The following is a 21,468-nucleotide window of genomic DNA, read 5'->3' as shown; positions in this document are numbered from 1 at the left end:
TATCTCAAGACAGTTGGAATATAAAAGCAGTGGTGTGCTTCTGAGACTACTTAAAAGCTGTAGTTCGGCCCAATTTAGAATACTGTGTCCAATTTTGGGCTCCACACCTCAGGAAGGACATAATGGCACTGGAGCATGTCCAGCAGAGATTCACATGGATGTCGTCTGGAATGGTAGGTCTGAATGGCTAAGGATCCTGGGATTATATCCATTAGAGTTTGGAAGGTTGAGGGGAGATCTAATAGAAACTTACAAGATAATACATGGCTTAGAAAGGGTGGATGCTGGGAAGTTGTTTCCATTAGGTGGGGAGACCAGGACCCATGGCCACAGCCTTAGAATTAGAGGGGGTCAATTTAAAATGGAAATGAGGAGACATTTCTCCAGCCAGAGAGTGGTGGGCTTATAGAATTCATTGCCCCAGAGTGCAGTGGAGGCTGGGACCTCAGATGCCTTCAAGGCAGAGATCGATAAATTCTTGATCTCGAGGAATCAAGGGCTACAGGGAGTGTGCAGGGAAGGGGAGTTGAAATGCCCAGCAGCCATGATTTAAATGGCAGAGTGGACTCGGGCTGAATGGCCTTACTTCCACTCCTACGTCTTATGGTCTTAAACTGTCCTAAGTCCATGTAAACATGAATTAAGTGCCCAATCTTGATACAGATTAAATCAAAACAAATCAACTTTTGATTTCCAAGAAAGAATTGTGAAGGTAACAAAAATCAAAACCAATTCAACCAGTCTGATGGTAAAGTTCATCATGAAACAGAACAACCTCAAAAATTACATAATTTTCAGCAATCATTTCATAGCACAGGACCTGAAAGGGTGCTGAAAAAAGTTACATTTCATACTTTTGACAGAAGCAGAGGTCCAATACAAAAGACAAGGGTTGTTATTGGTGGACCAAGAGAAAATGTATGTAAAAAGGGCATACATTAGGAAAGGGACAGACAGGGAAGTCAGAGATCCTCTCTATAAGAGCCAAGTGAAAACGACTAACAGGACAGGGATGTGCATCACATGTGAACCTGTGGGCAGCAACGGGGAGAGAATCTAACAAAAAAAAACAAACAAGCATAATGGCCAGCTTCTGAAGATGTTGTCAAGTTCCCAAGATGAAAATGAGGTGATCATCTGGTGACCTCCCTGTTGCTTGCTATTTCAATATATCTTTTAAGCTCATGCTAACATTTCTGTCCTGCGCTGACTACAATGTTGCCGAGGTACACCACCTCATTTTCTGCTTTAAGATTCAAACTCTTGTGAAGCAAGAAATTTCTCCACTTTCTAGTTGGCATTTGCCCCTACACTGAGAAACAGAATCACAGAACAAGGTCACTGGCTCATCATGTCCATGCTTGCTCTAAGGCTAATATGGAAAGTTTCCAGGCTTTACCCTGAATATTTTCAGGTTTTATTCCCTCCAATTGGTCAAGATCCTTTGTGTACTTGGAACAGGTCAATTAAACTTCCTCTCCAGCTTCTCCTCTAAAGGGGATACCAGGTTCAGAATCTCCAATTTACGTAACTTTTGTAGCCTCTAATATTTATAGTCACACAGAGTTATAGAGATGCGCAGCACAGAAACAGACTCTTCAGTCCAACTCGTCCATGCTGACCAGATATCCTAGATAAAGCTAGTTCTACTTGCCAGCATTTGGATCATATCCCTCGAAACCCTTCCTATTCATGTACCCATCCAGATGCCTTTTAAAATGTTGTAATTATACCAGCCTCCACTATTTCCTCTGGCAGCTCATTCCATTCATGCACTATCCTCAGTGAAAAAGATACCCAAGGTCCCTTTTAAATCTTTCCTCTCTCACCTTAAACCACATCCATATCGTCTCTCAAGTGTGCAGCCCAGATTTAGACATAACACTATCAACTTGAGCCAAAGATCAATGTTTGGAGATATTTGCCCGAACTTTCTTGTTTTGGTGTTCTATTTGTGAAACCCAAGATATCATATGCCTTATTATATGCTTTCCACAAATTTTGCCTACCAAGCTTTAATTCTGAGTTACCTGGGCCAGATTTGTTTTCACACCACTGAAACTCAACTTTCTCCAAATGATTTTTACTTCAGATCTCCCCCAAGCCTCTTCAATTTCTAATCTAGATCTTGTGATGCAGGGCTCACTGACTGCTGAACCTTCTAATATTGAGTTGATTTTCTTGATCAATTCCATGTGTAAAACAGGTCTAACAAAGCCACCTTCCTCAAATTTTCCAAAAACTTAAGAACATTCTTGTAATAACACTTTAGGAATACACATTCTAATCTCTCACCCATTCTATACTTTGTTAAATATAGGCTGGGATCAGTGTCAAGTCCCCCTTTCTAATTACTTTTGAGTTTTTGCATTTCTCTGTTCCTAACCACCAATTAGTAGACAAGACATTGATAGTAGAACAAGTCAGCAAGAAATTTATTCTAGTGTAATGATGCCACTATTTTTCAAGGCTATAACATGAAAATTCAACTCTAGACCAATCCAGATAGCTTCAGCTCCACACTAATACTCTCTCAATCACTTGTCATTCCTCTTTTCTTTCCTTCTCTATCATTTGCTAACACCTATCCAGGAATATTCAGTAGTATCCAGTCCTAACCTTTATGAGCCAGATTTTCAGTATCACATGATATTTCCTCATTACTGTCTACTCTTTCATGTTAATTGCCACACTTACTGTACATGTGAATGCACTCAACCAAACCTCAATCACATCGCAATCCTGCTTAGTCTTACTATACTTGGAGTTTTACTTGTTTTTCCACTCTTGTACTACGTGCCACTCAATTATCTGTGCACTTTTTGTCTCCTGGCTCCCACTACTGCGGAAGAATCATTTTCGTTCAAAATCAGCTTTGCATACAATTATGCATACATCCAATTTTGAAGCAACATATATGGTGCCCATTTAATGGTGCGAGTTTTTTCTTTATTTTGAAAAGGTGGTCCTTTGGCAAACTATGCTGCTCTTGTGGCGCATTGACAGCATCCTACCTGTCAGCATGAGGCAGAGGTTCAAGTCCCACCCTTTCCAGGGATGTATAGGTTGATTCAAAAATAGTTTTTATTCGTACCTTGCACTTTGATACACATTTGTTGTGGTCATGTTCTGGAAAACCGATGTGTACCAGGCTATTGCCAAAAGTTATTTCTTGAAAGTCTGAGAACTGAAGATATAGAACAATGCAGCGTAGAACAGGTCCTTCGGCCCTCGATGTTGAGCCGACCTGTTAACTAGATATTAAAAAGGCTCTGTGCAGTACTGTGCTTGAGCAAAAGAGCATTGTTTCAATCAGCAACTTCATTAAGTTATCTTTGGCTCTCCAAAAGTTACCTGAATTCGTACATGCTATTTTACAAACATGAAACAAGAGTACATGACTTGGCCCTTCAAGCCTGCTGTGCCATTCAAGATAATAGCGGATTTGGTTTTAATTTCAACTCTACATTCCTACATAACAATTAATTTTTAATCTTCTTGATAATGAAGAATCCACCTTAAATAATATTTTAAGACTCTGTATCCACTGCCTTTTGAAGCAGGGAATTTTTCCAAAGATACTCAACCATCAATAAAATGTTTCCTCATCTGTTTAAAATGGATGCCCCCTTATTTTTAAATGAGCATCCTCAGTTGTAGGTTGTCCTAAGAGAAACATGTCTTTGACATCCACCCAGTCAAACCTCGTCAGGATTTTTTATATTTTAATTAAGTCACTACTGACTCTTAACTCCAGGGGATTCTGGCCAAGCCTGTCTTACCTCCCCTCAAGGCTTGTGGGTATTCGTCTAATAAACTTGTCTTAATTGCTTCCAATGCATTAACATCTTTCACAGTACAGTGACCAGGAGTGTACACGGTACACCAGGTATGGTTTCATCAACATCCTGCATAACAGAAGCATAACCTCCTTATTCTTGCATTCAATTCCTTCCTAATAAAGCATAACATTTTAGTGACTTACTTGGGCTTTCATTCCAGCTTTTGGAACATTAGACTAGCAGGTTATTTGCTGCACACTAGTCACACAGTGCACTTTTTTCAAAGCACACCCAAGCTGAATGAGTAAAAGACTTGCTTCCATTAATAACGAGCAACATTTCTGAAAAAGCACCTTCAGACATCTTATACTGAATGCAAACACTAAACTTAGTTACAATGTATGGATTTGCCCAAGAAAGTAATATGCAAAATATATTTGCATACATATACACCAGTCAATGTAATCTATAATGTTCAATAATATTCCACAATTCACCATGCAAACTGTATGAAACAAATACTCGCTTCTGTTTACAGTCGCGATTTCAGCTGTAGTGTGCCAAATGCAATAATCTGCAATGTCAAGAGTCCGTCACTGTTCTCCAGCCCATGTTGTAGTTTGAGTGTAAAACTTATCTTATTGTACCCACTGATATGGTAAGTGACATGTGTAGGTATGCAAAATTTGTAATTTTAAATAAAGACTGGTCATCCCAAATATGTCAGCATGGAAACAAAGACACTGTAAGAGAGACTACCACATGGTTCAGCACTCTTCTGTCCTGGAAATTCAAATTACACACAACAAATTATGTCAACACGGCAGAATTGCAAAAGAGCACTATTGGTTTCTGATTCCCAATAGTTATGGCTGACTGTAAAACGAAACCGTCTGTGTGGTTTTCCTCCGGGTACTCTGGTTGCCGCCCACAGTCCGAAGGCTCGGGGAACTAGCCATGCTACATTGCCCATGGTTGTCAGGGATGTGTGGTTTAGTGAGAGAGGGAGGAGGGAGGAGGGAGGAGGGAAGAGGGAAGAGGGGAGAGGGGAGAGGGGAGAGGGGAGAGGGGAGAGGGGAGAGGGGAGAGGGGAGAGGGGAGAGGGGAGAGGGGAGAGGGGAGAGGGGAGAGGGGAGAGGGGAGAGGGGAGAGGGGAGAGGGGAGAGGGGAGAGGGGAGAGGGGAGAGGGGAGAGGGGAGAGGGGAGAGGGGAGAGGGGAGAGGGGAGAGGGGAGAGGGAGGAGGGGAGAGGGAGGAGGGGAGAGGGAGGAGGGGAGAGGGAGAGGGAGAGGCGTGGACTTGTGGTACTGAAGGGCCTGTCCCACTCTGTAGAGATTCTATGATCTAAGATGAAGCATGCTGAAATTTTGTGTTACATGTCCCGATTGGTAAGAACTAATTTCGGAACAGCATATCATCTTTGAGTTGTTGTTGGCTGTTTACGATGGAAAGTAGTTTCACATGGAGGGTGAAAGCTGTGACTCAAAAAGTGTTTGTTAGCGTCCATCATGGCACTGCAGCAGCTGAACAAGCATTAAGCCTTTTCAGCTGGCTGTGCAAAATGTGAGTTGAACAGAAAAAGTGAAAATAAAAACCATATCCACAAGTTCAAACCTTAAATTATTCTCTCTTTAGGTCACATTTTCTACTGCTACTAAGTTGGCAACATTCTGCTAAGTGAAGGAACATTTGTGTTCTGCAAGTTAACAAATACACAAAGGCTTCTAACTGATGTGGTTTCTCATAATCACAGCAGACCTTGTGCTTCCAATCACAACAAAGTGGGTGGAGAAAGTGAAGCCTATAGCTAAACCTGCCACTCTGGATCTTTGTTAATCTTATGTATTGCAGGACCAGAGCTTACTGATTTAGTTCAACAAGGTCTTGGTCTTCCCGTCTCAGAGCTTCACTTCTACTTGAAGTGACTGCCTGAAGTGTGTACATGTTTTTCTTGGTCATCAGCTCAGTGTTTCCTCCAGCACTCAAACTATACATTTCAACATGATTACATTTGCTTGTACCTCTTTTTGCTGTCGCTCCAGTTCTTTCATACGGATATCTCGAGCTTCTGCTCGGGCTTAGCTGCAAGCCTGGCTTCTGCCTATAAAAAGTAAATTTAAATTTGTTAGCTATGTGCTATCCAGTAGCAGAAAAACAAGAAGAAAAACAGAAAAGTTCACATGCGTTGCATTTTATATTAATCTATTTGTACTGAAATCAGTTTCCAGGATGTGTAAAGCAGTGCTTACTAACTTTTCTACCCCCAGCTGTGACCTCATTTTTGAGGCTTCAAATGTGTTACACAAGAAACTGGTGATCTTGGAGTGCTGGAGGTAAGCGGAGCCCCCCCCAACTATCAGAAACCGAGGTCTAAAATTTCAAACCACATGTGCAATTCTAAACTAATTTGAAAATAAACAATTATGATCATTGTAATCAGCCTTTGGAGTTTAAATTCTGACAGACCAAAATGCACTCAACATCTAGTATTGAGATAAATTGGGTCTGAACAGATGTGACATTCAACTTAGATTACTCTTGGTTAACTGCTAGTAGCAATTTTAACGTATCAAAAGAGACAGAGCTGCATTGTAATTAGTGCAAGACATACACAAAAACATCTTAAATAATTTCCTTATTGTGGGGCTGTGAATGTATAATTTTAAAACTAGCATGAAAATATTTGGTCTGGGAACAGCAGGGCTTGATTTACAGGCGTGCTGCCCCAATGGGTCATAATACTCCACCACTTCCTTCACTGAATCAATTTACAATAATCGCTCCAGCCAATGGCAAGGCCAAGAAGGGAGAAAATTGAGACATAACTGTGTTCGCTGATATCTTCACTCAGTGCAGCCTCCACAAATCACAAATATCCAGGTTAAAATTACTTATATCTTGGATTTTTTTTTCCCCTTAACACGACTGTGCACTCAGCTTGAAGACACAGGACAAAAGTTTTAAATGCAGCCTCAGGGTTTTACAGCCACTACTACTGGTGGAGGCAAAAAACAGCACTCTTGATACTATCTCAACAATTTGGACACAATGCATATTGCATTCAGTTTAAGGCCACTTTGCATGACCACACAAAGGGTAGAGTGCCACTCAAGATGCTATTACCTGTTAAAGCCAATAAGTGATGATCCATTTTTTAACATATGAAAGCTGTACCAAGTCAGTGAAGTAAAACCATTTGAGAAGAACGTGGTGGAAAACGAACTCAACATCCGGCTTTGCAGGAATACAGCAACTTTCATGTCAAATTTATGCATGAAACTACTGAGCAGCTCAAGAAGTTGGCAAAGTGTAGTGCTTTGATGCTTCTTCATGATTTCTGCTCAGCTATCAGTGCTGACTAGTCCGAATTGCCAACTCAAGAATTCATTTATCCTTCGTAGTGCTCACTTACAAAACTGGCCTCATGTAGAAGTCAGAAAAGTGAATATTTTATCAGTTCATTTTGTCAAAGTACACATACAATAAATTCTAATTTAGGGCAGGTTCAGTCCATGGCCAACACATTTGCGACAAGACAAATATCCATGGGTTTGCAATCCAACATTAATTACCTGTATCGTTACTGACGAACAATCATTTCAGAATGGATTCATATCAGTTTAAATTAGGTAAATTGATCTACCCTGGCTAACTAAGACCCGGAGAAATATTTTCTGAGTAGTTCAGTAACAATATTACACATCTCTGGAATAATTGGGTCTTAAACCAGAGAAGGTTTATAAAGAATGATCTCGGCGATGAAAGGCTTGTCATACGAGCAGTTGACGACTCTAGGTGTACTCAATGAAGTTTAGAAGGATAATGGTGTATCTCTTGCAAATGTACAGAACACAGATGCCTGGACAGAGTGGATGTGGAGATGTTTCCACTAGTAAAAGAGACTAAGACCCAAAAGGCACATCCTCAAAATGAAAGGATGACTCTTTAGAATGGAGATGAGAAATTTCTTCATGCAGGGGTGGTTGATCTGTGGAACTCATTGCCAGAGGGCTGTGGAGCTTAGACATTGATTATACTTAATACAGGGAGAGATTGGTTCTTGATTGGTAAGGGGTCCAAGGGTTAAAGCGATCAGGTAAGAGGAAATGGGTTGAGAAGCATATCAGCTATTATCGAAAGGAAGACTAGATATGATGGGCCAAATAGCCCAATTATGCCCCTATATTTTATGTCTTAATTGCTCAGATGTTTGCTTTTTTTAAAAATGATCTATGAACTCAAGGATAGGTTAAGAGGAATGGAAGCTTTCTCCTTACATTAAACTAGTTGAAGTCATGGAATGAGGATGAAACAAAGACTCTGCCAAGAGACAAGCTCAGCAAGTAGGCAACAACTTGACAGATATCATTTAAATGATAAGAAGCCTCAGCTTATTCATTTAAATCAATAGAAAAAAAAATCTCAAAAAAGTGTTAAACCTGTGAATGATCATGTATGAAACTTGGGTGCGCTTGTCTAAGAAGCAAAAGATTAGCATGCAGGTACAACAAGTGAATGAAAATCATACAATACAGGAGCTACATTAAATCTACACAAGTCCAACAGCCTTGAACGTTGACGTTTCAAGCGCTCAAAGTACTTTTCAGACAGCAAACAGCATGTTGGCGCTTATTGCAAGTGGCTTGGCCGACAGGTATAAAACAGTCTTGTTGTGCATGGAAGAAAGATGCTTTGCTCCAAGCATACAGGGTACTGGTGAAACCAAAAATCTGTCAGACTAGGATATGCACACACAAATTAGAAGTAGGCCATTTGTACTCAAGCCTGCTCTGCCATTCACTAAAGCCATGGGCAATCAGAACTGTAGCCTCAATTCAGCATTCCTACCTGCCCACAATATGTTGTGACTTGATTGTTACGAAGTCAAGCATCTATCCCCTCAGCTTCAAAAATATTTATGATTGTCTCTTGGTTCTGGAGAAGACACTTCCATGTATTGACTTATATTTGGGTTTAAGAGCTTACCTTATGAAGAAAGCTTGAATGGATGAAAGGTCCATCCATTGGAGTTTAGAAAAAAACAAATCAGTAAACATTCTCATTTAAATAAAAGCTCTTGAGAAGACTTCAGTTTGGATACTCGGAGACACCACAGCGTGGAGCTGGAGGAACATAGCAGGCCAGAGAGCACAGGAGCAGCAAAGTTGACGTATTGGGTCAGGACCCTTCTTCAAAAATGTTCCATTGTGTTCCTCCGGCTCCATACTGTGTTGTCTCCAACTCCAGCATCTCCAGTTCTAGCCGAGTGATTTGGGTACTCTGACCTTTTTTTTGGTGGGGGAGGGGAGGTGGGGTTGAAGAGACTAGAGCTAGATGACATTGTTTAAGAATAAAGGGTGGCCCTTTCCAAAGGGTGCTGAGTAGTTTTTTCCCCTCTCTCCAAGGTCTGAACCAGTTTTTTTCCCCCCTCAACCCATGGGTGACCCTCTTTTTAAGGGTCATTTGAGTGCAAATAAAGAAGCTAAGTCTTCAATGTTACTTAAGGCTGAGTTAGATAGACTTGAGAGAAAGGGCAGAGTGTACACAAGAAAAGAGCGCTCAGGCCATAACTAGATTAACTATGAACTTATTCAATGGGCGAGCAGACTCAAAAAAAAGATTGGACACCAAACTCCGGCCCCTATTCTAATGTATAATAAAGTTAGTCTGTCAACAGGGGGAGGATATCCTTTCAGTATCCATCCTGTCAAGTCCCCACAGGATTTCAGATGATCCAGTAAAAGCACATCTCACACTTCTAATGCAGGCTCAACTGTCCAAACTATCCTCAAAAGCAAACTCCTTCATAACACCTATGCTCGGTTAGCAATAAACAACTCCCCCCCTCCCATTCCTCAGATGACATGTCCATCCTGGGCCTCCTGCAGTGCCACAACGATGCCACCCGAAGGTTGCAGGAACAGCAACTCATTCCGCTTGGGAACCCTGCAGCCCAATGGTATCAATGTGGACTTCACCAGCTTCAAAATCTCCCCTTCCCCCACCATATCCCAAAACCAGCCCAGCTCATCCCCGCCTCCCTAACCTGTTCCTCCTCTCACCTATCCCCTCCTCCTACCTCAAGCCCTACCTCCATCTCCTACCTACTAACCTCATTCCACCCCTTGACCTGTCCATCCTCCCTGGACTGGCCTTGCTCCTCCCCACCTACACTCACCTTTACTGGCACCATCCCTGCCTCTTTGCCCTGTCTGTCTCCTCTCCACCTATCTTCTCCTCTATCCATCTTCTATCCACCTCGCGCTCTCTCCCTATTTATTTCAGAACCCCCTTCACCTCCCCCATTTCTGATGAAGGGTCTAGGCCCGAAACATCAGCTTTCCAGCTCCTGGGATGCTGCTTGGCCTGTGTTCATCCAGCTCTACACCTTGTTATCTTGGATTCTCCAGCATCCGCAGTTCCTATTATCTCCTTCATAACAGTAATCAGTTCGGTAAACATTCTAATGCAATTAATTCCTTTAACAAGTGAACAAGATCAGGTCTCATTCATGCCCTGTACAACAACAGCAAAAATCTTGACCCATTTGTACGCCATTCTCCTTGCAATTTACTTTACTTTCCCAAACACTTGGTATGGTATACTTGCATACTAACTTACCGAGTCCAGGTATCCTTTCAGCCTGCCGTATACATAGGCTGGGTGGAAAAGTAGAATCAAGGCAGGTCAGGCATGACCATATTGAACAGCAGTGCAGGCTTCGGACCCAGTACAGTGTATTCCTGTTCTTACTTCTTCCATTCTTATTATAGTAATCTTTTCCTTCATGAACTTCATTAAGTATTAAAATGATGTAACCACTGCTGGTATGTGTCCTTTGTGTATCTTGACAGATAATGCTGCTGTGAGATATTGCTCAAAGATGAGGATAATTTGGAAAACAGGATAGTTCGTCTGTTTGGATCCCTATGATGGGTTTGGTGGCTCTGTGGTCAGCACTGTGGCACATTGCCAAGGACGTGGGCTTAATTCCATCCTCAGGCACTCTGTGTGGAGTTCGTACATCGTCCCCATGTCTGCATGGATTTCTTCCCACAGTCCAAACGTGTGGTGTTTTGGTGGATTGGCCATGCTAAATTATCTCAGTGATAATGGGAACTGCAGATGCTGGAGAATACAGATAACAAAGTGGCAAGCTGGATGAACACAGCAGGCCAAGCAGCATCTCAGGAGCACAAAAAGATGCTACTTGGCCTGCTGTGTTCATCCAGCTTCACACTTTGTTACCATGCTAAATTATCTGTTGTGTTCAGGGATGTATAGGTTGGGTGAATTAGCAATAGAAGGTGTGGGCTACGGGAGTCTGGGAACGATGCTGTCCGGATCATCAGTGTGGATTCGAAGAGCCGAGTGACTTGCTTCCACATTGTATGGATTCTACAACGAGCTACAGGAAAAGTTAGCAGGATACAGCACAAGGATGATTGTCAAGAACGGCAGCATAGCAATTATTTTGAGAGGTTTCAAAGACTGAAGCAATAACAACTTAACTTACATCAACTAAAGGCAGAAATGCACCATGCATCAAATTTGTGAGCATTTCGAGATTAATGGACCAATCAAGCCCAGGCAACGGGAATTTAAGTGTTCTAAAAATTGTCTGTCTCAGAGATTCGGTCACTACTTTGATTTGGAGAATGCCTTTGTACAGGAAAAAAACAGTTGGAAGTTGGAAGCAGCATACCTCAAGGAACATTGAACTTTCGTTCACCACTATTGTACACATTTCACTCATATGATTCAATATTCAAATTTGAGAATTGTGGCTAACTTCATAAAGACACAGACCATGGCCATCTAAACAGGTACCAAATTCAAAATCAAAAGATTAATATCAAAGCAAAATGCTGCACCCATTCAGAAATATGAAATACAAACATCAAATGCAAATGCACGGGTCAGGGAACATATACAGGAGGGAGAAATCAAGTTAACACTTCAGATTAATGAAACTCTTCCAACATTCTGAAGGACTCTTCCCCACACAAGAACCAGTAGCACAACATCAGCAATTTTTCGTGATAATGGGGACTGCAGATGCTGGAGAATCCAAGATAATAAAACGTGAGGCTGGATGAACACAGCAGGCCCAGCAGCATCTCAGGAGCACAAAAGCTGACATTTCGGGCCTACACCCATCAGAGAGGGGGATGGGGTGAGGGTTCTGGAATAAATAGGGAGAGAGGGGGAGGCGGACCGAAGATGGAGAGAAAAGAAGATAGGTGGAGAGGAGAGTATAGGTGGGGAGGTAGGGAGGGGATAGGTCAGTCCAGGGATGACTTTCCACATTAAGCAGAGGTTCACCTGCACATCTGCCAATGTGGTATACTGCATCCACTGTACCTGGTGTGGCTTCCTCTACATTGGGGAAACCAAGCGGAGGCTTGGGGACCGCTTTGTGGAACACCTCCGCTCGGTTCGCAATAAACAACTGCACATCCCAGTTGCAAACCATTTCCACTCCCCCTCCCATTCTTTAGCTGACATGTCCATCATGGGCCTCCTGCAGTGCCACAATGATGCCACCCGAAGGTTGCAGGAACAGCAACTCATATTCCGCTTGGGAACCCTGCAGCCCAATGGTATCAATGTGGACTTCACCAGCTTCAAAATCTCCCCTTCCCCCACCGCATCCCAAAACCAGCCCAGTTCGTCCCCTCGCCCCACTGCACCACACAACCAGCCCAGCTCTTCCCCTCCACCCACTGCATCCCAAAACCAGTACAACCTGTCTCTGTCTCCCTAATCTGTTCTTCCTCTGACCCATCCCTTCCTCCCACCCCAAGCCGCACCTTCATCTCCTACCTACTAACCTCATCCCACCTCCTTGACCTGTCAGTCTTCCCTGGACTGACCTATCCCCTCCCTACCTCCCCACCTATACTCTCCTCTCCACCTATCTGCTTTTCTCTCCATCTTCGGTCCACCTCCCCCCTCTTCCTATTTATTCCAGAACCCTCACCCCATCCCCCTCTCTGAAGAAGGGTCTAGGCCCGAAACGTCAGCTTTTGTGCTCCTGAGATGCTGCTGGGCCTGCTGTGTTCATCCAGCCTCACATTTTATTGTCAACTACAAAGGACACTGTTTAGTCATGAGCACATTTAATCTTTTGAGGGCTAGTATCTTAAAACTTGTCATTTTTTTCAGCTATTAACTGGGAGTTTGAGCCTTTCTAAAGGCTTCCACTGTGTAGATTATAACAACGGGGGCAGATAGCACAAGAGCCTAAAAAGAAAAAAAATTATTAATAATGGCAGTTATGAAATTCTAATGCTAGCTTCAGTGTTTCCTTGAACAGAGACCCTCAATTTAAGAATTTTGGGAATAATTTACTTTACTCGTTTGTTTACTCAAGCTAGTTTGCACATAGTCTGAGTAATAACCTTAAGGACTTGTTTCCATCCAGTTGTTGCCTGTCAATTTAACTTCTTAAACGCTTAACCAGAGAGTTTCTTTTGCCTATGCAATTCATCCTGACTTAACCTCAGAACCTTGTTTTTCACCTTCACTTGTTCTGGTGTTTAAGAGAACAGCTGGTAGGTGTCCTGTTGAAGGTGCAGGAAGCGAAATGGACCACAGCAGGAATCAGCACTGGCAAATCGAGTTAGTTAATGTGCAGATTTATTTTGCACAAATACTAGAAGCGTAAATCAGGAGTCTATGGTTAAACAGGCTTCATGATGAAGCAGAGGAAGGAAGAAGCACAGCAGGAAAACAGAGGAGTAGTGACAAAGACATGGTCTGGCTTAATGCTGCATATATTCCATAACTTTATGCCAATACAGATAGTTGCATTTTTGTGTGACCTTGCACTATAGAAAATTGCATCATAGGGAAATCGCTCTCCCTGTACAGCAGAATGTTTGCGTTAGCCAAACAGCATCCACTGTTCCAATTTCTAATTGTCTTAATGACGATAAGTCACTTCTGTTCAAAAAAAGGCCCAATTCTGTAGATTATGCCCATTATCCTTGATTTGATCCATCCAAGAAAGTAATTTCTCCATGGATCTCAAATTATTTTAAACTCGTTACCGTCAATTTGCATTAACAAACACGTGTTATAACAAAGATATCTGTATGAAATCTTTGACAATCATGTACTACAATAGGAAAATTGCAAACTGGTCATACTTGGACAGTATAAAACAAGAGAGAGCTGCTCCTTGTGCGCAAGTAATGAAATGAGTTCAACCAAATAACTAATCTAAAATGATTTGAGATCCATGGTGAAATTACTTTGTTAGATAGGTTCATTCAGGGACAATGGGGTATAATCCTTGGAATTGGGCCATTTTGAATAGAAACCACTTATACTAAGGCAAATACAAATCTGGATTTAGTTTTCAATACAGTTGTGGATTCTGGGAGAATTGGAGCTCTATGTCAGAGGCTTCTTTGGTACAAGGGGAATAAGGGATATGTAGAAATAATTTTGTTCATGACATTGTCATAATGTAAAAAGCTTCACCTGTTCTGTAACCCAACTCTGCTTTATCATTTTAGATTAAATATAACATTAATCTTCTGCTTCATCTTACATTTCCCACAAGATTCCAGGATTAAAGAAAGATCGATATGCTGGAGATATTCAGGTTCCTGGGAGTGAAAAATCACCAAACTACCCTGGTGCACTGACATTGACATTATGGTCAGGAAAGCATAGCAATGTCCCTACTTCCTCAGGAGGCTAAGGAAATTCACCATGCCTATAAAGACTTACAACTTTTCATAGATCAACCAGAGAAAGCATCCTATCTGGTTCCATCAATGCATCTGGCAACTGCTCTTTCCAAGACCAAAAGGAAATACAGAGAGCTAGTGAGCACAGCCCTGTCTATCATGCAAACTAGCCTCGTATCTAATGACTTCATTCATACTAGCTGCTGCATCAAAGCATCAAGAGAATCAAAGACAGTTTCCACCTCTGTTAGACTCTCCTCCATTCTCTTCTGTCAGAGACTGCATATATAGACACAGAGACACACGCTCAAGAACAGCTTCTTCCTCGCTGTCAGAGTTACAAACAGACCTCTCTAATGTTAACGATGATCTCAATCTGCAACTTGTGAGCAGCTGTAACACTGCATCCTGCATTCAGTTGTTACCCTGATGTACTTGTATAGTACTATCTGCTTGTAAAGCATCCAAGTCAACATTTTTCACTGTACCTCAGTACATGTGACAGGAATAAATCAAAATCAAATCATAGTAGCTGGCCAGGCCCACGACAACTTCTTCCCAATTTCCTGCACTTATGCTCCCACCCCTTTCTCAGTCACTCTCTCACTCTCTGCCCACCCCCAACAGATGCTACAATCTTGCTTTTCTAATACTTCTTTCTATCTGATTAACAGGACCTATAGATTTTTGGTTTTGTTTGGGAGTTTTTTGATAGTTCTGGAAATAAAATCAGAATGTAACAATTCCTTTTCCATTAACTGGCTTAACTTGCAGTTCAATCTTCCTTTCATATATTCTATCGATCAAGGAAATGTTCCACATGCTGGTCAGAGATAATGGGAACTGCAGATGCTGGAGAATCCAAGATAACAAAAAGTGTGAAGCTGGATGAACACAGCACGCCAAGCAGCATCTCAGGAGCACAAAAGCTGACGTTTCGGGCCTACACTCTTCGTCAGAGAGGGGGATGGGGTGAGGGTTCTGGAATAATAGGGAGAGAGGGGGAGGCGGACCGAAGATGGAGAGAAAAGAAGATAGGTGGAGAGGAGAGTATAGATGGGGAGGTAGGGAGGGGATAGGTCAGTCCAGGGAAGACAGAACAGACAGGTCAAGGAGGCGGGATGAGGTTAGTAGGTAAGAAAGAGAGGTGTGGCTCGAGGTGGGAGGAAGGGACAGGTGAGAGGAAGAACAGGTTAGGGAGGCGGGGACAGGCTGGGCTGGTTTTGGGATGCAGTGGGGCAAGGGGATATTTTGAAGCTGGTGAAGTCCACATTGATACCATTGGGCCGCAGGGTACCCAAGCGGAATATGAGTTGCTGTTCCTGCAACCTTCGGGTGGCATCATTGTAGCACTGTAGGAGGCCCATGATGGACATGTCGTCTGAAGAATGGGAGGGGGAGTTAAAATGGTTCGCGACTGGGAGGTGCAGTTGTTTATTGCGAACCAAGCAGAGGTGTTCTGCAAAGCGGTCTCCCAAAAATTGGTTTAGGTAGAACTATTCAGTAGATTCAAAACAGCAGTTAGATTTTTTTCTTAAGTTTGGCAACACTCAATGAAATAGAATGGAAAGCTAAAACAGTCCTAATTCTATGAATAAATATTTGCTGGATTTAAGTCCAATTCAGTATTGCATTTGAGTTCAACTTAACACGTCTACAACTGTGTTTTGTTTCCATGTTTCACAAAACAGCTTAAACATTGCTCCTTGTTCATGAATTTCAACTTATTGGAATTCCAGTGAAATGTTTACCAATGACTTTTTGATCAACTGAATGTAGCACAGTTGTAATTCATTATTTATTTGCACACAAATCCCAAGGGCTTCTATTCATATGGTGACGACACCCAAGAAGTCCCAATAATGTTAACAAGTGTATTTTCAACATTTTAATATAGACTAAGATAAAAATACTCTCATATTCGTGCTGTTTATTATTTTAAAAACAGGGCTCATTGGGAACATGAGTTGTACACATCTACAAATAATGTTCAAATATTAATTTGCACTAGAACAATTCCATATTCCCTCACATTGTGGTTGAAATCTATTAGTAATATTACCATCCATACAGCAGAATCAAATTGTTTGCTGAGATGTATTTAATTGATGGAATATTATTAGCAATTTCTTGCCTTCTGTTAACCATGTTGTGGACTAAAATCCAAGTTGCTTAATGGTTAATAAAGGTCAACAATAAATTAAATGTCTTTAAAAGTCACAATTGCTGCTTCAGGATCTACAGTGCAACTCAATGGCAACGCAAATATAAACTAGCACGAAAAATCTCTCTCTGGACAGGCAGAAAGAATTTAGCTTTGGGAGGAATAGTTCTCTAAAGAGAATCGGCGCAGTTAATTTGGTTTGAGAAAGAGGGATCATCGAGTGGGGCTCTTGTGGCACAGTGGTATTGTCCCTACCTCTGAAACAGAAGATCTTATACCTCGGATTTGTGATTGGTGATGCATGCATCAGAGCCAGTTCCCTGCTCAAAAATCAGCTGCAGTCTACTACTCAATTGGATTGGTAAGTGCATCTTGTGTTCACCCAGTTCTCATCTGTGGCCCCAGGTGGTGTTTGTGCACACCTGTGGCCACACCTCAGTAACCATGTTAGTTTTCAGGTCAAAGCAGGCAAGGATTACATAAGGAGCAAGTGGCCACAAGGGAGACAGAGTGCCCATCTTCACCCACCCTTTCCAATACATGTAACAGAGGAAACAGTACTCCTTTGTTGTGAATGAAAGCATTCCGGACAGTTGTGACCAGTAGGCTCATTGATACTGGCAATTAAAGTACTGGAGGTGATCAAACCCTTCATTGGTTTCAACTTGTCAAGCGATCAACCTCAAATGTGCGAGGCAGAGTATCTAGTCAAGAGTAATTCTTTTTCATTGTAAAAGAACTCTCATAGCGAGTGTGTCTAGTCAAGAGTAATTCTTTTTCATTGTAAAAGAACTCTCATATAGGCTATGAGAGAACAAAGTGTGGAGCTGGATGAACACAGCAGGCCAAGCGGCATCTTAGGAGCACAAAAGCTGACGTTTTGGGCCGAGACCCTTCATCAGATGATGAGTTGGTGAGCGCATGGAATACTTTGCCAGTGGTAGTTGTGGAAGCAGAGTCATTAGTGACATTTAAGTGACTGCTGGACATGCACATGGATAGCAGTGAATTGAGGGGAATGTAGGTTAGGTTATTTGGATTAGGATTAGGATTATTCCACGGCACAACATTGTGGGGCGAAGGACCTGTCCTGTGCTGTACTTTTCTATGTTCTATAACCAAGTGTGAAGCTGGATGAACACAGCAGGCCAAGCAGCATCTCAGTGCTCCCGAGATGCTGCTTGGCCTGCTGTGTTCATCCAGCTTCACACTTGGTTATCTCCGATTCTCCAGCGTCTGCAGTTCCCATTATCTCCAACAGGCTCTACTGTGCACAGGATACCAACTCCTTACATAAATATTGCTTTGCAAGGCGAGAGATTAAGTTTTCAGCTATGTGCTTGTTCCTCTTCAGCTTACACAAGTGAAAAGTCTGTTTCATTCCTTTGAATGCAGCATCTCCACTTAAAAGAAAGGCAGACCAATACAAATTGACATTGCTAGCTTAAGCAAAACTCACCATTGCTGTTGGCTGGTCCTCCACAGCTCTCAGCAGTCGCAAACATATCTGGATGATCAAACTAAAGAATGAAGGGCAAAGAACAGGTGCAGCTTTCAAACCACCGCTAACATGTCTACATGTTTGCCATTGAGCCGAAGGACCTAACAAATTGAGTCTTCAACTGCCCCTCAAGAACATCTGTGACAATTATCAGGACATACATCCAAACAATGATCAATTCTAAAACTATCAAAAGAAAACTCAATAAGAAGCAGAATAAAACTGCTGAAATACTCTACAGGAGGACTTCAGATGCCAGGGTAGGAGCTGACTACCAGGCCTGGGATTTCATCTAGCAGAAGGAAGGCCTGGGAAATACAACAATGGTGGCATCCAGTGAGCCCTATTGTAATATTTCCATCAGCACCATTTATGGAGAGAAGGCAATGTACCAAAATATTTGATGCATCCTACAACCTAAACAGTGGCAGTAGATTGATTCTCTTTAGCTATTTTTAGTCTCTTTGATTCTCTCAGTTACTCAACAAAGCAACATTAGATAAAAGCAAAAAGAACTGTGGATGTTGTAAATCAGGAACGAAAACGGAAGTTGCTAGAAAAGTAGGTCTGGCAGCATCCAGGAAAAAATAGAGTCAGAGTTAATGTTTTGGGTCCAGTGACCATTCTAACTTGGATATTAGGATCATCAGGGTTTTCAGAGCAGTGGAGTGCTCTGAAGACCATAAAACACTGTTCCAAAATGGAATTTACCATCTCATTCAAAAGACCAAGATGCACAAGACCCCACTAGAAAAATAGGCACGGGAAAACTGTCATCTACCAAACATTGCAAATAACTCAGGCTCAGAGTTGAGAAACTGTCGAACTCTAAAGAAAATCCAAGTGATGGAACTGAAGAAGGGTCACTGGATCTGAAACATTAACTCTGCTTTCTCTAAAAATGCAACCAGGCCTCCCGAATTTCTCCAGCATTTTCTGTTTTTGCTTCAAACTAAACAGTCCAGGCAGTTGCCAGTAAATGAAGTAAACACATCCCAGTAACACAAAATGAAAGCAAGCCTGGTTCAACAAAAACCATGATCAAAAGTAAGACACCGCGACATGTAAACACAGCACAGTAAGGAAACAACCATATATCTACTGCTAAGAAATTATTCCAAAAGATAGAAAAAGGAATATGCACAGGATCAAACGAGTCAGAGAGATTCAGATCCATGCAGATTAGTCTGATCTAAGCAATTTCTACGAAGTCCTCACAACTGCATGGTCTTCACCCATATCGTTACTCCGCTATTCTCAATCCTGACAGGAATCTCTCCTGCCAGCAAGGCATTTGTCAAGATTGAGCACTTCAGGTTATGCTTAACCAACCATCCACTGTAAATTGGGTGAAAAAATAAGCTTCTAGATGGGTGCTAATGTGAAAACCTGGACAGAATCCAACCGTGTTGTGCATTTTTGACAAAGCCATCAGATACAAGCTATCAAGCAAAGTTTTAAGTTAAGGTGGGATCCCAGGAGCATTTTACACATCATAGCTAGCTGTCAAACTCTCACAATCACACCACAGAACATGGTGGGATCAATAAGTCATTTGTGAAGAACTGAAGAGTGCCACAACTGTTCACATGTACAAAAGGAAAAGAACAAAGACTTACACAACAACAAAAGAATCTTCTAGCTCTGATACTAGCCAAAGTCCTACTCAGACTAGGGTGTGCTACACAACATGTACTGCAAGGAAATCAAAGTTGATTCAGAAAAGCTGAGACAATCGAAACATCATCTTCAGCAATTACAACAGAAATGCTGCAAACGACAGATGGAACTTGTTGTTCAGCTGAAACATCTGATAATGTAAACACATAAACCTTGCACAAAGTTTTTACCATCCTTAGTTGTGCTGATACAGCAGATTCAGGATTAAAAATTACAGTCAGAATGTGAACTGTGGTGAATGCATTGGCCTCTTTCAAGTAAAGAAAAAGGCATGAAGCATGGGTATGTTACAGCCCGTGTTCATCAGTATATTCTTTGCTGTGATGTGAAGCATTTGATTACATTTGGAATAGATTGAAATCTCTTCAAACTACGACAATTCAAAATCTCAAAAGTTTTCTTCATCCACTTGTGGGGCGTAGATGTCTCTGGCTGGCCAGCATTCACTGTCCTTCCCTACTTGTCCTTGAGCTGGTGGTGAGCTGCCTTCTTGAACTTCAACAACCCATCTGCTGTGGATTTACCTACATTGTGGCTCAGGAGGTAATTTTAGAATTCTGATCCATCAACAGCGACATATTTCCAAATCAGGATGGTGAGTGGTTTGGAAGGGAACTTGCAGGTGTTCTTCTTTCCAAGTATCAGCTGCCCTTATCTTTCCTAATGGAAGTGGTCATGGATTTGGTAGGTGCTGTCTGAGGATCTTTGGTGAAATTCTGTAGTTCAAGTTGCATCACACTGTTGCTTCTGGAGCATTGGTAGTAGAGGGAGTGAATGTTTGTAAATGTGATGCAAATCAAGCAGGCGGCTTTGTCCTGTATGGTGTTGACTGTTGTTGGAGCATCACTGTCCTGACTTGTGCCTTGTAGATAAATAGGCTTTTGGGAGTCAGATGGTGAATTATCTGCTGCACTCTTCCTAGCCTCTGGCCTGCACTTGCAGCCACTGTGCTCATGTGTTGCAACCAGTTGGGTTTCCAGTCAATGGTAACCCCAAGGGTAGTGGGGGATTCAGTGATGGAAACACAACTGAATGTCAAGGAACAGCAGTAATATTGTTTCTTATTGACGATGTGCATTGTCTAGCATTTTTGTGGCACAGATGTACTGGCTACTTGCCAGCCCAAGCCTGGATAATGTCCAGATCTTGTTGAATTTGTAAGAGACTGCTTCAGTTACAAAGATGATGGAACAGAAATTGCCGTCATTGGTACACACAATGTAGAGAATGCCAAATACATTAACAAGCGTTGACTGTCTTCTTGCATAGGTAAAACACTATACAGTGATTCTTGATAACAAAATGTGAGGCTGGATGAACACAGCAGGCCAAGCAGCATCTCAGGAGCACAAAAGCTGACGTTTCGGGCCTAGACCCTTCCCGAAACGTCAGCTTTTTGCTCCTGGGATGCTGTTCGGCCAGCTGTGTTCATCCAGCCTCACATTTTGTTATCTTGGATTCTCCAGCATCTGCAGTTCCCAATATCTCTGATACAGTGATTCTTTGTATGTTCAAGATATTCAGCCCTGAAAAAGTGTTTGAACTCCTCAGAACAAGATAGTGCTTACCCATGGCAAGAACTGGTCGCAGAATTGTTTCACGTGGGGATACTACAGCTACCACATTGTTCTAGCTGACC

The 21,468-nt window shown here is 42.0% G+C and overlaps 1 protein-coding gene across 1 annotated transcript in view; it reads right to left on the bottom strand.

The window, feature by feature from the left end:
* Positions 1-21,468, bottom strand: part of lrrfip2 (leucine rich repeat (in FLII) interacting protein 2) — a 163,379-nt gene that overhangs the window by 118,131 nt on the left and 23,780 nt on the right. Inside the window, exon 4 of the mRNA XM_059645778.1 lies at positions 5,803-5,858. Coding sequence (XP_059501761.1) covers positions 5,803-5,858 — 56 coding nt within the window. The remainder of the gene's footprint in view (positions 1-5,802; positions 5,859-21,468) is intronic.

This window comes from Stegostoma tigrinum, chromosome 5, assembly GCF_030684315.1.
Source record: "Stegostoma tigrinum isolate sSteTig4 chromosome 5, sSteTig4.hap1, whole genome shotgun sequence".
NCBI classification, from domain to species: domain Eukaryota; kingdom Metazoa; phylum Chordata; class Chondrichthyes; order Orectolobiformes; family Stegostomatidae; genus Stegostoma; species Stegostoma tigrinum.
This window is presented reverse-complemented; position numbering and strand designations above follow the sequence as displayed.